The sequence below is a fragment of the Hemiscyllium ocellatum genome, chromosome 6 (genome assembly GCF_020745735.1).
Source record: "Hemiscyllium ocellatum isolate sHemOce1 chromosome 6, sHemOce1.pat.X.cur, whole genome shotgun sequence".
Classification (NCBI taxonomy): Eukaryota; Metazoa; Chordata; class Chondrichthyes; order Orectolobiformes; family Hemiscylliidae; genus Hemiscyllium; species Hemiscyllium ocellatum.
In genome coordinates this window covers 81,345,392-81,364,186 of record NC_083406.1, presented here as the reverse complement: position 1 = coordinate 81,364,186, position 18,795 = coordinate 81,345,392, and the positions used below count along the sequence as shown (strand labels likewise).

Here is an 18,795-nt window from a genome sequence, read left to right as displayed (position 1 = left end):
TTGTTTTTTGTTGTATATAGTCTTTGTAGGTTTGTTAACTGTAGTGGTTTTAGTTTATGTAGTTTTTATGTTCGGTAGATCTTGCAGCACTAAGGCTCCGCAATTTGTAATTTGAGTTCCTCCTGTCTGGAATCTAAATGTTACTGCAGAAGATTATGGCTAATGACTTGATTAAATGGTGTACCTGGAACATCAAGGGGAGTCACTCACCAATTAAGAGGAAAATGATACTCTCGGGTCTTAGAAAGGAAAAGGTGGATATTGCTTTATTAAAGCCTTTATGAAATGGGTATAAAAGATTCTCTAAAGTGACCCTCTCACTGTGGTCATCACCAATGGGGTATGCTCAAGCAATTTTAACATTTTTAGGAGCAGCCGACGGTGCTGTCCCCTTTTGCCATTGCTTTTTACATTGGTGATTGAACTGTTGGTGGAGGCCATTTGTAGGTATCCCAATATATCGGCTCCAGAAGTGGGGTCAAAATTAGGTGAGGTTTCGTTGTATGCGGACGATGTCCTGATTTTTCTTGTCAAATCCAGCAGTTTCAGTGCCTACCTGATACATTGTATCAGCTCATTTGGCACGTTTTCGGGTACAAGATTAATTTTGCAAAATCAGAGGCTATGCCTAGGATGGTCTTATGAAGTGCTAGGTCTTGAGGGTGAATCTCAATTCCCATCAAAGTGGTCATGGCGGGATTTTATGTATTTGGGCATATTCATCACTCTAGTTCTTGATCAGTTGTTTAAGGCTAATTTTGTTCAACTATTCGACAAAATCAAACAAGATCTTCAAAGATGGGAGGTGCTTCTGGTCTCATGGTTAGGTCAGATAGCTCTTATTAAGATGAATATTCTCTCCCATTTGTTGTACCCTATAAAGATGCTCCCCCCGATTTTCGATAAGCAAGCATTTAGGAGACTGAACAGCTGGTTCAGCTTTTTTATTTGGCATCATAAGCAGCCCTTATTAAATTAGCTAAACTGCAGTTGCCTCACAGACTGGAGGGAGTGGATCCCCTAAACATTTTAAACATATCAACTAAGCTCGATTTTATCTTACATGAGTGATCAGGCTGTATGGACCCTTTTCCAATATAAATAGATATCGAAACCTCTCAGGCAAAGTGAAATCTGATTCCACCAAGAACCTTCATTGCTTGAAGGTGACTGTTCTTTTTCACGTATCCTGGAACAGATTATCTCACCTGGTCCTCAGTAAGTGGCATTGGAAGAAAAAGCAATTATGTTATTTAAAGTGAAAGCAGAAGACTTAAAAGCGAACAGTTTTAAAATGAACCAGATGCAGAAGAATATTTAAAAGGGGACACCCAATGGAAGTTAAATCTAATGAAAATAACCTAAAGACATAAATGTTTTAACATTAATTAATTAATTAGTATTAATGGGAACATTCAAGAGATTTCAGGGTGTTAAATAGGATCTATTTTAAGGAAGTGAACATGGCTGCCACCATTGATCAGTAAAGATGAAAAAGCCAATTGCATAAATAACAATTTAAAACTCCATTATTGCTCACTTTAAGATATTCTAGCCAAAAGAAAAGTAAGATTGTCTTCGAATGCAGAAATATAGAAAATTGTCCAAAGATTTTAAGTAAAGTAATCATCTTTTGGTAGTGTAGAACTTGAGTATTGCTGAAAAGAGACACCCTTTGCCAAAGCTTGTCATTATCAGGACTTATTCAAAAATACTAATGGAAAGAGAAACAACTTATCATATTGTATGAGGAAAGGTTGCAGATTGGACGGGTTAGCAAGTGGACTGTGACAGAGGCATTGTCATGGAGAATATACTAGTTGAATGACAATGGACAGATAACTGCCATGTTTTGTTTAATTTAAACTGGGCAGGTTGATTCTGGTTGTTTGTTGTCATTGCCTTGTGGAGTGAACTAGAGAGTGGGTGTCACCTACTTTGTTAGATTGAAACAGTCACAATATATGTACATATTTTTTCTGCACATAAACAAAAGGGCCTGTGTTCATGCATTATGCATGCGAGCCCAATTGACAAATTGGTTGTCAGCATAATTCTTAGAATACTTTGGACAACATTTCTTCAATATTCCTATCAAAGCATCATATCTAAAGTTGCACACTGGATTTTGAGTTTTGTGAGCATGGGTTGATTGAGTACAGTTAGTAACTTGTTTGTTGTAACAGCTGAAGGGAAATGCTGTTTGACATGATTCACCAGCCTTTGAGATGTATTTCCTACATAGTTAGTGTCAAATTGGCACTAAAATTCACACACCACATTACTCTTTTGTGTGGTAGACAGTGTCTTTTACACTTAATGTAATCTTTTGTTTTTGCCAAATGCTACTTGTGTTCCTGTTGCATGGTGGTACCATGAAACAGTTAGCTTTACTTGTTGCTCAAATTATATTTTAACTCTGCTGCATATCCTGAGGCAGACCAGGTAGACTTTTCTGCATTGAACATGGCAGTCTTGTGTCTCAAACTCATGAGTTTGTGCAATATACAACAAGAAATGATCTGAGCTATTATCTTGTAGGATGGCTTTGATGTGCCCTATTTCTGTAAAAGGCTTGCACAGTTAGCAAATGGCTTGAGCCCTATGAATGATGTTTTCAATAAGGATAAACTTATAGTGTAGCAACTGTAGAAATCCCAATATGTTTATTGATCTGCCTTCTGTAGATCATAATAGAAAAACCATGGCAGATTTTGTAACTAGCTGCAAATGTGTTGCTGGTCAAAGCACAGCAGGTTAGACAGCATCTCAGGAATAGAGAATTCGACGTTTCGAGCATAAGCCCTTCATCAGGAATACCTCATTTTTTACTCGAAGATTTTGTAACTAGCATATTAAGGAAAGCTTAATAGTTAACTGTTGCCCGTCATCTAACTTGACAACTAGTCAGTACTTTGCTAGAATCATCAACAGTTCTTCATCAACACTAGTCAGTACTCTATTTCAATATAGTATGAAATGTCATTCCCCGTGAACACCGTGCTGTGTATAAGATGAAAAGCTTCAAAAGAAACTCAAGTAGGTAATTTGAGAATGATAAGCTATGAGGTGTGCATCATTAGGCATAATTACTAATGAATAATAGATCTGGGAAAAGGTGAGAAAACTTGATCAAATGATAAAACAAAGTCTTACCAATAAAAGATCCTGCAGCATAGGATAAATGGTTGCAAAAGATAATTGGATAGAAAGTAGTAAATTCGTCATTGCAGGCCAGTGAATAGGTGAACACTCAACCTCTAAATCAGCAATCTACTTTGATTCAACGTGTGTTTGAATCTGGCAAAGTACTGAATCCCTGAAAATGGGAAGCATGCTAAGGGAAAGCAAGAGAATAGGTTATTGCATAAGTTAGTGTAGGATAGAGGGGAATCTTAAACAGATTTAAGAGATTGGGAGAATTGACAGATAGAGCAGTGTTAGATATCAGTTATATATAGGCTGATGATATGACCAAAATATGAACAGAATGTGCTGGAATTTTAATGAAGACTTTTGACAAACTAATGTTGAGTCCTCCAGGCTTTAGGCTGCCCAAGTGGAAGATGATGTATTGTTCCCCCCCAATTTGCAGTTTGATTCATTGGAGCAGTGAAGGCCAAGGATGGTCATGTCGCAAAGGGAGTGGGAAGGGTAATTAAAATCTCCCCGATGTCATCCATGTCTTTGTCAGATCTAGATCTGTGCTGACCTAATCAGTTTCCCATCCATCCTAAACTTCAGTTATTCAAACCTGTGTAGCCTGCATCCTATCCCACACCAGCTACTGCATGTCAGATCATCACTGTAGTCATTGATTGACAATGGTGCCCACTCATTCATTTTAATATTCTCTTTGTATTTATTTTCCATATACTGTACTGACTTTCTTTTACTTACACATGGCATATGGGCATCATTGGCTGGGCCAGCATTTATTAAACATTCCTAGTTGCCATTGAGAAAATTGCAGTGAATTGAACAATTGCAGCCCACAATGCCAGCAGGGAGAAAGTTCCAGGATCTTACCCTAGTGACACTGAAGAAACGGCAATGTATTTTGAAGTCAGGACAATGAATGGCTTGGAAGGGAACTTGAGGGTGATAGTGGTCCCATGTACCTAATGTCCTTGCAATTCTAGATTGTAGTGGTGCTGTGATTTGGAAGGTGCTATCTAAGGAGCTTTGGTGAATTTCTGCAGTACATCTCATAGGTAGTACGAAGTGCGGTGAAGTGGTGGAGGAATTAAATGTACCAAATAGACTGCAATGGTTCGGGAAATCAGCTCACCATGACCTTGTAAAGGGCAGCTAGGGATGGGCAATAAAAGCTGTCTAAGCCAGCAAGCCTGTGAGTGAAGACAAGAAAATTATAGCTGACATTTGAACAAGTGAAAGCTTTAACATTTCTGCAAAGCTTCTGAAAGTTTTCAAACTCTGAGGGCCTCAATAAATGGATTGATCTATAGGAAGTAAGAGTTGGAGAAACAACCTCCTGTAACCTATATTCCTACAGGTAAGGTATTATACTACGGGTGTGAAGTTAAAGAAGTACATGTCTCAAGAATGCAGCAGCTTGTTTTGAAGAAATATACACCTTCATTGATCAGCAATATTTTAATTTCTTGGTCTATTTTTCAAGTGTAGCTTTTGAAAATGGGATTTTGTGGGTGCATGATCCCAATGTTTAATGACTGCTATAAGACATTAGTTCAATTGTTTCCTTGCCAGCATCTGCAAATTTTCAATGATATAACATTGTTTTAATATGAAGAGTTTGAAGAAAATTATGCTTATGTTCTCAGGTGAGTCCAACATACTTTGTTCCTCTGGTTGAACTAGTTCCTCATCCTGAAACACTTGCTGCTGTAATGGAACAAACCTATGCACTTATGAAAGATATTGGCCAGTCACCAGTCAAACTGAACAAAGAAATCGATGGATTTGTCTTGAATCGAATTCAGTATGCGATCATTGGAGAATCATGGAGACTTGTTAATGTATGTATGGTTTCTTCAACAATTTATTGCATAATTAAGAATTTTTAAGTGCTGGCTTAAAGGCAAATTCCTGTCTGGTTATATTAAATAATTAGGTATGTTGACCTTAAGATATTTTTTCCAGACATTTAATGACGCAGCAGGTTGATGCTCTATTATATTGTGCCACAAAATGGCAAGATTAATCTCTTACAGGTTTCAGAGATCAGATATTTTCTCACTTACAAAGAAAGGATCTCTGAGACTTGTATCTTTCATGGACCCTCCAAGAACCAGTTGGAGTAATTGGAGTCCCATTACAAGGTAGCTAACTGCAGGTTGTCTATCCTGCAAGTTTGGGCATGGAAAAAAAAAATAACTGCAGCTATTAAACATAAATAGTTAAAGTATTTATTTTGCAGTACAGAACTTGAATATTTTGTTGAAGTTTTTCATCTCGCATTCACCCAGATTTTTCACAAGGATATGAATTCTCAGGGACCCAAACATTTCCACTTCCCAAAAGGCAAGTGCTGATTGGTTGGCAAATAGAGTGTGATTGGTAGAGATATTAATATAAAGAATGAATCCATCAATGCTCATTTTCATTTAACTGCCAGACTTCATTTAAATTTTAAACCAGGTAGATTGACTCTGGTCAGGGCATTGCCCTGAGAAGTGAACCAACCAATGACTGTCATCTATTTTGTTGAGTTGAAACAGGAAAAGTGCATGTACATGTTCTTAACAAAGTAGTTGACAGCTCTTTTTATGAAGTTTATCCCCCCTACATTGACATATAGTAAGTCCTTGTTTAAAGTCACCCCATTTAATATTGTTAGCTTTAATAATGAAAAATTGCTGGAGCCTGTAATCACATTGAACACTTAAGGTTTGTTTTAACATTGGTTCCTCTTTTGCTGCCTGATCTCCAAATTATGGTCTTACTCAATCACTGACCTTGTTCCAACTCTGTGACCTCTTTGCTTTAGTCTCTTCCCCAGTCCTAATCTCAAGGTGGTGACCTCTCCCCATTCCTAACATGCAGTTTGGAGCTTCATCAGTGCTATTAGGAAGGGAGTTGAGGCATTCAACAGCATTGGATGGTCATTTAATTAGGTGTGGAAGGATATGAGGAAAAGGCAGGAGAATGGCACTATAGAATAGATCCTGTATAGGCATGATGGGCTGAATGGCCTCCTTCTGCACTATAATATTTCTGTGATTCTGAGTTCCAGAACTTTGACTCAGTGCCAAAGAAGGAATGACAACATAGTTTGAACTCAGAATGAGGTATAGCTTGGAGGGGAGCTTGCAAATAGTGATGCACTCCTGCATCTGCCCTTGCCCAACTAGGTGATCAAGGTTGTGAGCTTTGAGGGTTCTGTTGAAGGAGATTTGGTCATGTGCTACAATGCATCTTCTAGGGGTACACTGCTGAAAGGATAATATGTTGAAGGTGGTGGATTGGGTGTTAATCAATTGAGCGAACTGTTTTGTCCTGGATAGCACCCAACCAGGCAAGTGGAGAGTATTTCTTCCTGATCTGTGCTTTATAGATCCTGGAAAGACTTGGGGAAAATGGCAGGTAGTTACTTACTGTGGAATTCCTCGCTCCTAACCTGTTCTTGTAGACACAGTACTTAGATATCTGATCTGGTTTAAGTTCTGGTCAATATGAACTCATAGGTGCTTATAATGGGGGGATCCAGGCTAAGTGGTCTGTAATGTCCAGATTTTTGCCTCCCTTTTTGAAAAAAATGCTTCCCTCCCCGAATCAAGAGTGTTCTGTAAAATTAAAACCAATGCGTTAGCTAGCTGACGAGCTGTTTATTTTAAGACCCTGGTGTTACTAATAACATTCCAGCCGATGTTATTACTGGACAAGTAAGCGTGATGGATTTCTTTTTATTTAATAAGTTGGTCTTTCATTGAAACATAAGCATTCTATGCTGCAGGTTTGGTTTTAACAATTAAACAAGTGTATTTCGCAAAAGAAATGAAGATAAAACAGAATATTTTACAGGTGTTTTCGAGAGGTGGAATTGGTCCCCATGGACTTGAGATTATTGACATTCGTTTCTCCTGTTCCTTTTCTGTACTTCCTCTTGCCTTTAGGTATTCTCAAAGAATTGTGTCCCTTCATGCAGGAGATTTCCCCAAGTTGGTTTCTTCTGATGAGGGTCTCCCATACATTGATGTCTATATTACATTTCTTGAGGGAAGCCTTCAGGGAGTCTTTGAAACACTTCCTTTGTCATCCTCTTGTTTGAGTGCTTTCCTTGAGCTGCTTTGGCAGTCAGAATTCCAACATCCTAAGCACGTAACCAGCCCAGCGAAATTAGTTTCACAAAGTCATGGCCTTGATACTGGTGATTTAAGATCACTGATGTTAGTACATCTGTCCTCCCAGCTGATGTGGAGAATCTGTCTCAAATAACATTCAGGGTTTTGAGGTAGCATCTATATGTAGTCCAAGTTTCCAACCTAAGTAGAAGAGTCGGAAGGATGATCTTCATATCAGCATGTATGTCATGTCATTGCCTTTAGGTGTACAAAGATTGGCTGTGATATTGAATCTTTGCATCTATGTAGGCCTTAGATAAGAAGTAGCTTCCCAGGTAGGGGAGATGTTCCACGTTTGGGAGGATTTCTCCATTGATCATAATGGAGGGATGGATTGGAACTTAACCAGGGACAGATTGGTGAAGGATTTGAGTCTGAGATTGAAGCTGAGACCAATTCTTTCATATGCCTACGCAAAGGCATTACGTGAGGCTTGAAGATTGTGTTCTGAGAGAGCACAGTTAACATTATCAACTGAATGCTGAAGTTCTACATGTGAGGTGGGTATTGTCGTCTTCTTGTATTTTAATTGTTTGTAAACAATGTCCACACCAGTGGAAAGCTTGTTCTTGACAAGATAAAGAATGGTGATGATGAAGATGGAGAAAAGGAATGGGGGGCAGGGGAGGTGACGACGACACATCCCTGCTTGGATCCCTGTCTTGACCTCAAAGGATTCTGTAATTTTACCATTGGTGAGGACCATTGCTGACATCTTTTGGAGGGGCTGGAGATTGTTGATGAATTTCAATGGACAGCTAGCCTTTGATAGAATCTTTATTGACAGTATCCAATTGGCTGAGTCAAAATTCTTGGTCAGGTCGATGAAGGCCATGTAGAATGGTTGAGATTATTACTGGTATGTCGCTTGAAGTTGCTGAGCAGTGAAAATCACATTCAGTGTTCCACAACTTGGTTGACAGCCATGCTGACTTTCCAGAAGGATTTGCTCCAAGATTAGGAGGAGTTGAGTAGTAAGGATTCAGATAGTGATCATGGCAGTGAAGAGTAGAGAGAGTCATCAATAGTACTTACAGTCTCCTTTCTTGAAGACAATGGCATTGGCAGCATCCCTAAGGTCAGCAGGGGTTTCTTCTTTGTCCTACATTTTGAGGAATAGTTGAGGGAGATGATGAGTATGCTCTGCTCCTCCAAGTTTGAAAATCTCCACTGGAATCCCATCTACTCCTGCAGCTTTTCTAGTGCTCATGTGTCTAATTGCAGCTTCAACTTCAGCCACACTGGGTGAGAGACCAAGATCATCTTTGAAGGGGAGTTGGGGACATTTCCTTAAATACATCCTGACTGACAATTCTATCACGTTTTAGGAGTTCTTTGAAGTATTCCCTCCATCAAAAGCTGATGTTTTCTCTGTTTGTAGGAAGGATACCATACTTGCTGTACATTGGTTTGAGACCAAGCAGGTTGGGTTCACATATTGCCCTGGCAGGAGTGAAGAAACTCCATGTGTTGTGTTTGTCAGCAAGGAGTCACAGCTCCTTAGCTTTCTCAGTCTGCCGTTGGTTCTTAATTTCCTTAGCTCTTAATACTCTAACTTTGCTGTTTGTTGAAATCTCCTTTTTGTCTTGTTGGTGATTTTCTTTTGCCAAGTACGAGAACTTTCGTCAAATCAGCCTTGGTGTTTCCTAAACTTGAAGTCAATGGTTTCTTCATATTTGATCATGTTGAATTCCTCTCGGTAGAAGCCTTGTGACAGGACATCTTTTAACGTGGGGATGCTGTTGCATATCAGCAGACACATGGTCCTTGACAACTTCATCCACCAACAAGCCACTGATATCACAAATATCTTCTGCCTGAATCATCGTTAAAGTCTTGTTTTGGATTATGCTTTATTTGATTCTTCCCCTTTGACCCTACCATCATGGGTGGCCCTGTCAGGAGGTGAGAACTCTTGACAGCACTGCTCTTGGGATCAACTTAACTCTGAAGCCTGTTCATCACACCAATGTGGCAATCCACATGGAAAAGTCTCTATTACATCTATAGGTAATTTAACATTGCTTTTATTTTCCAGTCTTTGAGAATTTGATAGCTTCTTCCTTGAGTATTCACACAATTGAGCTTAGATAGCTTGAAATAACACCTTTAGAGTTCTAACCAAACATTTCTCTCTGGAACTTTCAAATTCAACCCCTTACACTGACGGAAATTGTGACATAATTGTTTTATTCTATGTTCTTCCTTTAGGATAAATTGTTTTACGCACCTAACTTCCGCCAAGACCTCTGAAAACTGAAACCAAAAGGCTTTTCAACCCATGGGTGTTTCCCCTCAGCAAAAGAAAAATCATTTCCTGATCCTTCTAACTGAAAGCAAACTATTGCTCTTCATCATTGCTTACAAAACTCTCTCAATGCAAATAAATTCTTATTCCCAATCCAGGAAAGCTCTCTCTCTCTGTCAAACTGATTTTTTTAAAAATCACTGCTCTGGAAATACAAGTTAATTACTTAATCCTGTTACAACACGGACCTCTCTGTTAATTAAACCAAATACCCAGAAAAGCTCACCTTGCCTCATTATCTATTAAAAAAATGAGTGATAGAGAACTTCTAAATTCCAATATTTAAAGAAAAATAACAATTTATTTCCTTAACTCTAATAACTCAAATCTAAGCCCCCCTTTTCTTAACTACTTACTATCTGACTATATAAAAATATGCTGTTCCAATAACACACTTATAAAACATTATCCTTTGCAAGCCGGATCGGGAGTCTCGCATGGTGTGTTGCCTGCCCGGTGCCAGGGTGCGGGACATCTCCAACCGGCTTGAAAAGATATTGGAGCGGGAGGGGGAGGATCCAGTTGTTGTGGCCCACGTTGGTACTAACAACATAGGCAAGACTAGGGTGGAGGACTTGTTTGGGAATTACGAAGCACTAGGCAGGAAATTGAAGCACAGGTCCTCAAGGGTCATAATCTCCGGATTACTGCCCGAGCCACGTGCCAATTGGCATAGGGACAAGAAAATTAGGCAAGTAAACTTGTGGCTAAGGGATTAGTGTAGGAAAGAGGGATTCCACTTCATGGGGCATTGGCATCAGTTTTGGAACGGGGGGATCTGTACCGTTGGGATCGTACCAATGAACCGATCAGGTACTAATGTTCTAGCAAAGAGGATAAATAGGGTGGTCAATAGGACTTTAAACTTCTGAGTTGGGGGGAAGGGAAAGTGAAAGCGATGGGGAGTACGGAGTTAACTGGAAAGATAAGCAACAGGATAGCATATGTGCAGGCGGATCTAAACTCGAGGCAGACTGGGAATGCAGCAAAAATGAAGGATAATTTCGGACATCTTATGACTTCCAATATCTCTAATGATAAATTTAGCATTAAGGCACTTTACCTGAATGCTCGTAGCATTCATAACAAAGCAGATGAACTAATGGCACAGATCACAGTGAATGATTATGATGTGGTAGGCATCACAGAGACTTGGTTACAGGGGGGTCAGGACTGGCAGTTAAACCTCCAAGGATTTTCAACTTATTGAAAAGTCAGGGAGGTCAGCAGAGGGGGCGGGGTGGCCTTGTTATTTAAGAACAAAATTAAATCTATGGCACTGAATGACATAGCGTCAGATGATGTGGAGTCTGTGTGGGTGGAATTGAGGACCCACAAAGGCAAAAAAAACTACTAATTGGAGTTGTGTACAGACCTCCTAACAGTGGTCAGGACCAGGAACGCAACATGTACCGGGAAATAGAGAAGGCATGTCAGAAAGGCAAGGTCACAGTGATCATGGGAGACTTCAATATGCAGGTGGACTGGGTAAATAATGTTGCCAATGGATCCAAAGAAAGGGAATTCATGGAATGCTTACAGGATGGCTTTTTGGAACAGCTTGTCATGGAGCCCACAAGGGAGCAGGCTATTCTGGACCTAGTGCTTTGCAATGAACCAGACTTTATAAAAGATCTTAAAGTAAGGGAATCCTTAGGAAGTAGCGATCATAATCTGGTAGAGTTCAGTCTGGAGTTTGAAAGAGAGAAGGCAAAATCGGATGTAATGGTGTTACAGTTAAATAAAGGTAATTATGAGGGCATGAGAGAGGAACTGACAAAAATAGACTGGAAGCAGAGCCTAGCGGGGAAGACAGTAGAGCAAAAATGGCAGGAGTTTGTGGGTATAATTGAGGACACTGTACAGAGGTTCATCCCTAAGAAAAGAAGGATTATCCGGGGAGGGATTAGACAGCCATGGCTGACAAAGAAAGTCAGGAAATGTATTAAAGAAAAAGAAAGATCCTATAAGGTGGCCAAAAGCAGTGGGAAATCAGAAGATTGGGAAGGCTACAAAAGTAAACAGAGGATAACAAAGAGAGTAATAAGAAAGTAGAGAATCAAATATGAAGGTAGGCTAGCCAGTAATATTAGAAATGATAGTAAAAGTTTCTTTCAATACATAAAAAACAAACGACAGGCAAAAGTAGACATTGGGCCACTTCAAACTGGTGCTGGAAGCCTAGTGATGGGACATAAGGAAATAGCAGGAGAACTTAACAAGTACTTTGTGTCAGTTTTCACATGATAATATCCCAACAATTAAAGGGAGTCGGGGGCTGAATTGAGTATGGTTGCCATTACAAATGAGATAGTGCTACAAAAGCTAAAAGGTCTTAAAATTGATAAATATCCTGGTCCCGATGGGGTACATCCTAGAGTTCTGAGAGAGGTGCTGAGGAAATAGCGGAGGCATTGGTTGACGTCTTTCAAGAGTCACTGGAGTCAGGGAAAGTCCCGGATGATTGGAAGATCACTGTTGTAACCCCCTTGTTCAAGAAAGGATCAAGACAAAAGATGGAAAATTATAGGCCAATTAGCCTAACCTCGGTTGTTGGTAAAATTCTAGAATCCATCATTAAGGATGAGGTTTCTAAATTCTTAGAAGAGCAAAGTCTGATTAGAACAAGTCAACATGGATTAAGTAAGGGGAGGTCATGCCTGACAAACCTGTTGGAATTCTTTGAAGAGATGACAAGTAGGTTAGACCAGGGAAACCCAGTGGATGTGGTCTATCTAGACTTCCAAAAGGCCTTTGATAAGGTGCCACACGGGAGGCTGCTGAGCAAGGTGAGGACCCATGGTGTTCGAGGTGAGCTACTGGGATGGATTGAGGATTGGCTGTCTGACAGAAGGCAGAGAGTTGGGATAAAAGGTTCTTTTTCGGAATGGCAGCCGGTGACAAGCGGTGTCCCGCAGGGTTCAGTGTTGGGGCCACAGCTGTTCGCATTATATATTAATGATCTGGATGAAGGGACTGGGGGCATTCTCGCGAAGTTTGCAGATGGTACAAAGTTAGGTGGACAGGCAGGTAGTACTGAGGAAGTGGGGAGGCTATAGAAGGATCTAGACAGTTTTGGAAAGTGGTCCAGGAAATGGCTGATGGAATTCAACATAAGCAAATGCGAGGTCTTGCACTTTGGCAAAAAGAATAAAAGCATAGACTACTTTCTAAACGGTGAGAAAATTCGTAAAGTCAAAGTACAAAGGGATCTGGGAGTGCTAGTCGAGGATTCTCTAAAGGTAAACATGCAGGTTGAGTCCGTGATTAGGAAAGCGAATGCAATGTTATCACTTATCTCAAGAGGTTTGGAATATAAAGCACCATTGTGCTACTGAGACTTTATAAAGCTCTGGTTAGGCCCCATTTGGAGTACTGTGTCCAGTTTTGGTCCCCACACCTCAGGAAGGACATACTGGCACTGGAACGTGTCCAGCGGAGATTCACACGGATGATCCCTGGAATGGTTGGTCTAACATATGAGGAATGGCTGAGGATCCTGGGATTGTATTCATTGGAGTTTAGAAGATTAAGGGGAGACTTAATAGAAACTTACAAGATAATACATGGCTTGGAAAGGGTGGATGCTAGGAAATTTTTTCCGTTAGGCAAGGAGACTAGGACCCGTGGACACAGCCTTAAAAATTAGAGGGGGTCAATTCAGAACAGAAATGCGGAGACATTTCTTCAGCCAGAGAGTGGTGGGCCTGTGGAATTCATTGCCGCAGAGTGCAGTGGAGGCCGGGATGCTAAATGTCTTCAAGGCAGAGATTGATAGATTCTTGATGTCTCGAGGAATTAAGGGCTACGGAGAGAATGCGGGTAAGTGGAGTTGAAATGCCCATCAGCCATTATTGAATGGCGGAGTGGACTCGATGGGCTGAATGGCCTTACTTCCACTCCTATGTCTTATGGTTTAGATTAGATTAGATTAGAGTTACAGTGTGGAAACAGGCCCTTCGGCCCAACAAGTCCACACCGACCCGCCGAAGCGCAACCCACCCATACCCCTACATTTACCCCTTACCTAACACTACGGGCAATTTAGCTTGACCAATTCACCTGACCCGCACATCTTTGGACTGTGGGAGGAAACCGGAGCACCCGGAGGAAACCCACGCAGACACGGGGAGAACGTGCAAACTCCACACAGTCAGTCGCCTGAGTCGGGAATTGAACCCGGGTCTACAGGCGCTGTGAGGCAGCAGTGCTAACCACTGTGCCACCGTGCCGCCCGTGGTCTTATGGTCTTATTACGTTTACTTAATCTCAAGATCACAGTCTCTGTCTTCCCTGCTGTCTTCAATCCTTCGCCTGCTAAACTCCATGTCGTCATCTTTTGTTTTTTTACTGTGAGTAAGTTTCACATGAATAGGTACCTTTGATAGAGAGTGTTTTCTAATTTCTTTGAGGGCAAGGTGTTATGGGCAAATAGCTCTCTGACTCTACATCAGTCGCTTCTCTTCTAATTTTCAAAATACCATCCATGGCACATTACATTCTTATAATTTGATTAGTTTCCTGGTGTCAAAATAATAAAATTCAAATTCTATTGACTTCTGGTATCCTGGGTATAATTTAAACTAACTGATTAAATTGGAATTGTTGTCAAAACAACAACCAAAACTCACGTATCCATTTAACAGCCACTTGTTACATTTGGAACAGCCTGACCTTTAGCTGGCAGCTATGGCTGTACTTTAAATTCAGTAAAGCACTTTCTATCTTAAAGTGACCGCGCTTTCACTTTCTATCTGAAAGTGACCACGCTTTCGACTTTGTAACAATATCCTCATTCATATGCACATGGCATTGGTTCAAAATCCAAAGTCCACAGTAAATTATATATTAAAATAAAACACATGCTTTTCATCATACTCGAATGAAATGCATCAGATTCTGGGAACCTGTCAGCCCACAACTCCAACAGTATACTCAGTGCCACCTCTCAGGTGACTGTAATTTTCCTGAGTTCCTGCTGCCCTTCCATTTCCTGATTTACAACAGTTACTGAGATGTTACTCTATCCTCTGTAGTGAAGATCTTTGGAAAATACCTGTTCAATTCATTTACCATCTTTTTATTTTCTATTATTAATTCCTCAGATTCACTTTATTCAGGACATCGGTAATTATTTTTTAAAGTATTTGTAGAAACTCTTCCTCTCCTTTTTCATTTCTAGACAGCTTTCTCACATACTCTAATTTTGTCCTTTTTTCATCATTTTTTGTTTCTTTTTTATACTCTATCCAATCTTCTGACCTAACATTTGTCTAGGACCCTTTCCATTTGTGGCATATATAAATTATTCAGACTTGAATGTAGAGGGTTAGTCATTAATTTCATGAATGATGCGAAAATTAGTGGAGTGTAAATAGAGAGAAGGATAGCCTTAGTTTATAGGAGGACATAGACGAGCTGACCAGTGGCAAATGAAGTTCAATCTAGATAAGTGTAGGGTGATATACTTGAGCAGGACAAACTAGGCAAGTTATGAAGAGAGATTGGATAGACTGGGTTGTTTCCTTGGAACAGAGGAGACTAAGGGTGTGACGTGATTGAGGGGCATAGATAGGGGAATCAGGAAGGAACTTTTCCAGTTGGTAGAGCAATCAATAAGCAGTATGCATAGATTTTAAGGTAAGGCACAGAATGTTTAGAGGAAATGTGAGAGGAATCCATTTTTCACCCAGAGAGTATTGGAAACTGGAACTCACTGCGTAAAAGGGCAGAAACCCTCATAACATTTAAAAAGTATTTACATGTTTACTTGCAGTGCTAAAGCATAGAAGACTATGTGCCAAATGTTAGAAAATGGGGTTTTAATGGTTAAGTGGTTGTTTTTATCAGTGCAGACTCAATGTGACAAAGGGTTTTTTTCTATGCTAGAAACCTCTATGACTCTATTTTCCTTTAAGTTTAATACTACCTTTTAACTTTTCTAGTTAAACACAGATAATGAGTGCATCCCTTGGAATTTTTATTACTCTTTGGAATGTGACTATTCTGCGTATTCTGAAATATCCCTTTCTACTGTCTTTCTGTTGACCAGTTCTTTGATCTAATTTGCCAGTGCACTTTTGCCAGCTCTACTTTCATGCCCCTCATAATTGTCCTTATTTAAATTTAAAATAAAAGTTTTAGATCCACTCCATCTCCCTCAGACCGAATGTAAAATTCAGTCCTGTTATGTTTGCTGCTACTTAAGGACCTTCACAATGAGAAATTAATCCTGTCTCATTGCACAGTACCAGGTCTGGTATAGCCTGCTGTCTGATCAGCTTCAAAATGCTATTCTAAGGTATTATCCTAACAACATTTTAAGAACATCTAGGGTACCCTCATGATAATTTGTACTTGGTGCAGAGGTTATGATCTTTGAGATTCTGCTTCTTAATTTAGCTCCTAGCTCCTCATACCAACTCTGCTGAATCTCTTTCTTTGTCAATGAATCTACATGACAACTGGATCATACCTTTCCCATTGCAAGTTCATCTCCAGCTCAGAGCATATGTCCTAAATGATAGCATTGAGTAAACAACACAATCATCACCTGTATGCATGTGTTTTGCTGTAGAAAGTAGTGTCAATCACTCTGAGTGTCCACTACTACCACTACATTATCCCCCCCCCCCAACTTGAATGGCTGCTTGCACCATGGTCAATTAGGCCCTCCACCCTGTACCCTTCCAATCTTATCCAGACAAGCCCCAAGAACCTCAGATTTTGTGGGTAGTGCAAAGGCTGAGGCTTCCATGATACTGCCATCTGGGTCCCCTTGCCTGCCTTACTCACAGTCACGTTCTCTGTTTTTAATCTGAACCGACTAGCATCCAGGAGCAACCATATAATACAGTTGTCATGCTAAATTATCCGTGGTGTCCTGGGATTTGCTGGCTAGGTGGGTTAGCTATGTGAAATGAAGGGTTAAAGGGATAGAGTAGGGGATTGGGCCTTCACATTCTTAATTAACTACTTAACATTTTTCATTAGAGTATATCTTTACTCATGTTTTTATGTATCTTCTTATCTGGTTCTTTATTATATTGAACTTTCAGAACAGAATAAACATTAGTCACTTACCAGAAATCTTTCAAATAACTAGGTTCTTCTCTGGTAATGGAGTAAGAATCAACACCTGGAGGCTGACAATCTTAGGAAAAAATAATAGAATACTTTCTTGCCCTGATAATCCAATTTCAGCACTCTATGTATTTTGTAATCAACCTGTTCAGAGATATTTTCATACATCTCTGGAACACATAGGTTTTGAACCCAGACATCCTGGCTGAGAGGTGGGAACACTACCACTGCATCACAAAATCCCTTCAAAGTTTGTGAGAAGATTTGTAGCTCGGGTGCTCGTTGTTGCGATTCTGTTCACCGAGCTGGGAATTTGTGTTGCAGACGTTTCGTCCCCTGTCTAGGTGACATCCTCAGTGCCTGTAAAGCGCTTCTGTGATCTTTTCTCCGGCATTTGTAGTGGTTTGAATCTGCCGCTTCCGGTTGTCAGTTCCAGCTGTCCGTTGCAGTGGCCAGTATATTGGGTCCAGATCGATGTGTTTATTGATTGAATCTGTGGATGAATGCAATTCTTTGTTTGGCTTGTCCTATAATAGTAGTGTTGTCCCAGTCGAATTCATGTTGCTTGTCATCTGCGTGTGTGGCTACTAAGGATAGCTGGTCATGTCGTTTCGTGGTTAGTTGGTGTTCATGGATGCGGATCGTTTGTTGTCTTCCTGTTTGTCCGATGTAGTGTTTTGTGCAGTTATTATGGTTAGCTATGGGAAATGAAGGGTTAAAGGGATAGAGTAGAGGGTTGGGTCTTCAAATTGTGTTATTATAAAAGATGAATGAACAATATTAACTGGACAATGGTAACATTAACAGCAACATTTTCGTTCAGCCATTGCAAGCATATCATATACCAACAGTTAAAACTAAAACAATGAGGTACAGTTGCTTGTGCATTCTTCCAATACACCACTAGTTGTTTTTTGTTTCTAATTTCTGTCACATGGCAGAGTCTCAAGTATTCTGAATTTTGAGCTGTGCGTCATTCTCAATTAACTTTAACTTGGTCAGAAGGATTTTGTGGTAACGATTAATTTGATGTACAAGATTCTGAGTAAAAAGTTTATTTTGGTGATATTATAACAAACGTCTACAGCATGTGAGACTTGAACCCATGCCTCCTGGCCCAGGGGTAGGAACTCTACTAGTACACCTCAAGAATCCTACTCAAGCTCTCTATTGTAAGACGCTGTCAAGTGCTTAGCTACAGTAAGTTGGCTAGTTTATATGCCCTGTTGACAAAAGGCTTACCTGACCACTTACAGAGGAACTGGCTTGAGCTGCTCATTTATTTAAGCCCAACTGCTCTTCCAATTGAGGCCTTGTTGAAACCCTTCAGAATATAATCTTTAAAGTTCATCTAAATGCCAACCACAAACAGATTAGAATTGTACACATAATTCAAACTTTCCAACCCACCAACTACAGCATTCAGTCTGAGACATGGGAGTGGACCAATGTTTCCTGTAGGGAGACAAAAGGAGGGAGTGAGTATGCTGAAAGTGGATGCAAGTAGTTGTGATGCTCAAGAAGCAAATGTGGTGAGGTGCTGCTAATGGGTGAGTAGAAAGTGCAGATGCAGGAAGGGTTAGTAATTTGGGATGGTGAGGTGGACATGATAAATACACGAGTGAGAATTGTAGTCCATGAGCCTTGATGATAGTTGAATACAGTGGTAGATTTAAATTAAGTGGTGGCCCAAAGGATGAGGCAGCAGAGAAAGAATGGTAACACTTAATGTTGTGGAGCATAGCTGATCATTGACTTTGTACTACACAACTGGGCATTGGGTTCAGGTTGACTTGGTCAAATGGCATAGCCTCCTGTGGTGGCCTGCAGGAAAAAGAACTAGCCCACTCTCCTCCACCTCCAGGTCCCCATGTGCAAAGAAACAAGTGAGCTTTCCTACATACGGGCCATGTACTCAGTCTTAACAGTCAAGGGCCACTTCCGGGCTTGCAGTATCTGAAGTGATGTGCAGCTGTACTTTAAATGTGGTACCAGCAGCATGAACGCTGGCAAGTTCCAGCAGCAGTTGAGATGTCTACTTCTCTGGCCTGCGATTCGTCGAGAAAGTTTACAAGAGGC

At 40.3% G+C, this 18,795-nt stretch overlaps 1 protein-coding gene across 2 annotated transcripts in view; it reads left to right on the top strand.

Annotated features, from left to right (window-relative positions):
• cryl1 (crystallin, lambda 1) overlaps positions 1 to 18,795 on the top strand; it is a 99,146-nt gene that overhangs the window by 52,139 nt on the left and 28,212 nt on the right. For both annotated transcript variants that reach the window (XM_060826711.1, XM_060826710.1), the window contains one exon: positions 4,806 to 5,000. In XM_060826711.1, the coding sequence (XP_060682694.1) occupies positions 4,806 to 5,000 (195 nt within the window). The remainder of the gene's footprint in view (positions 1 to 4,805; positions 5,001 to 18,795) is intronic.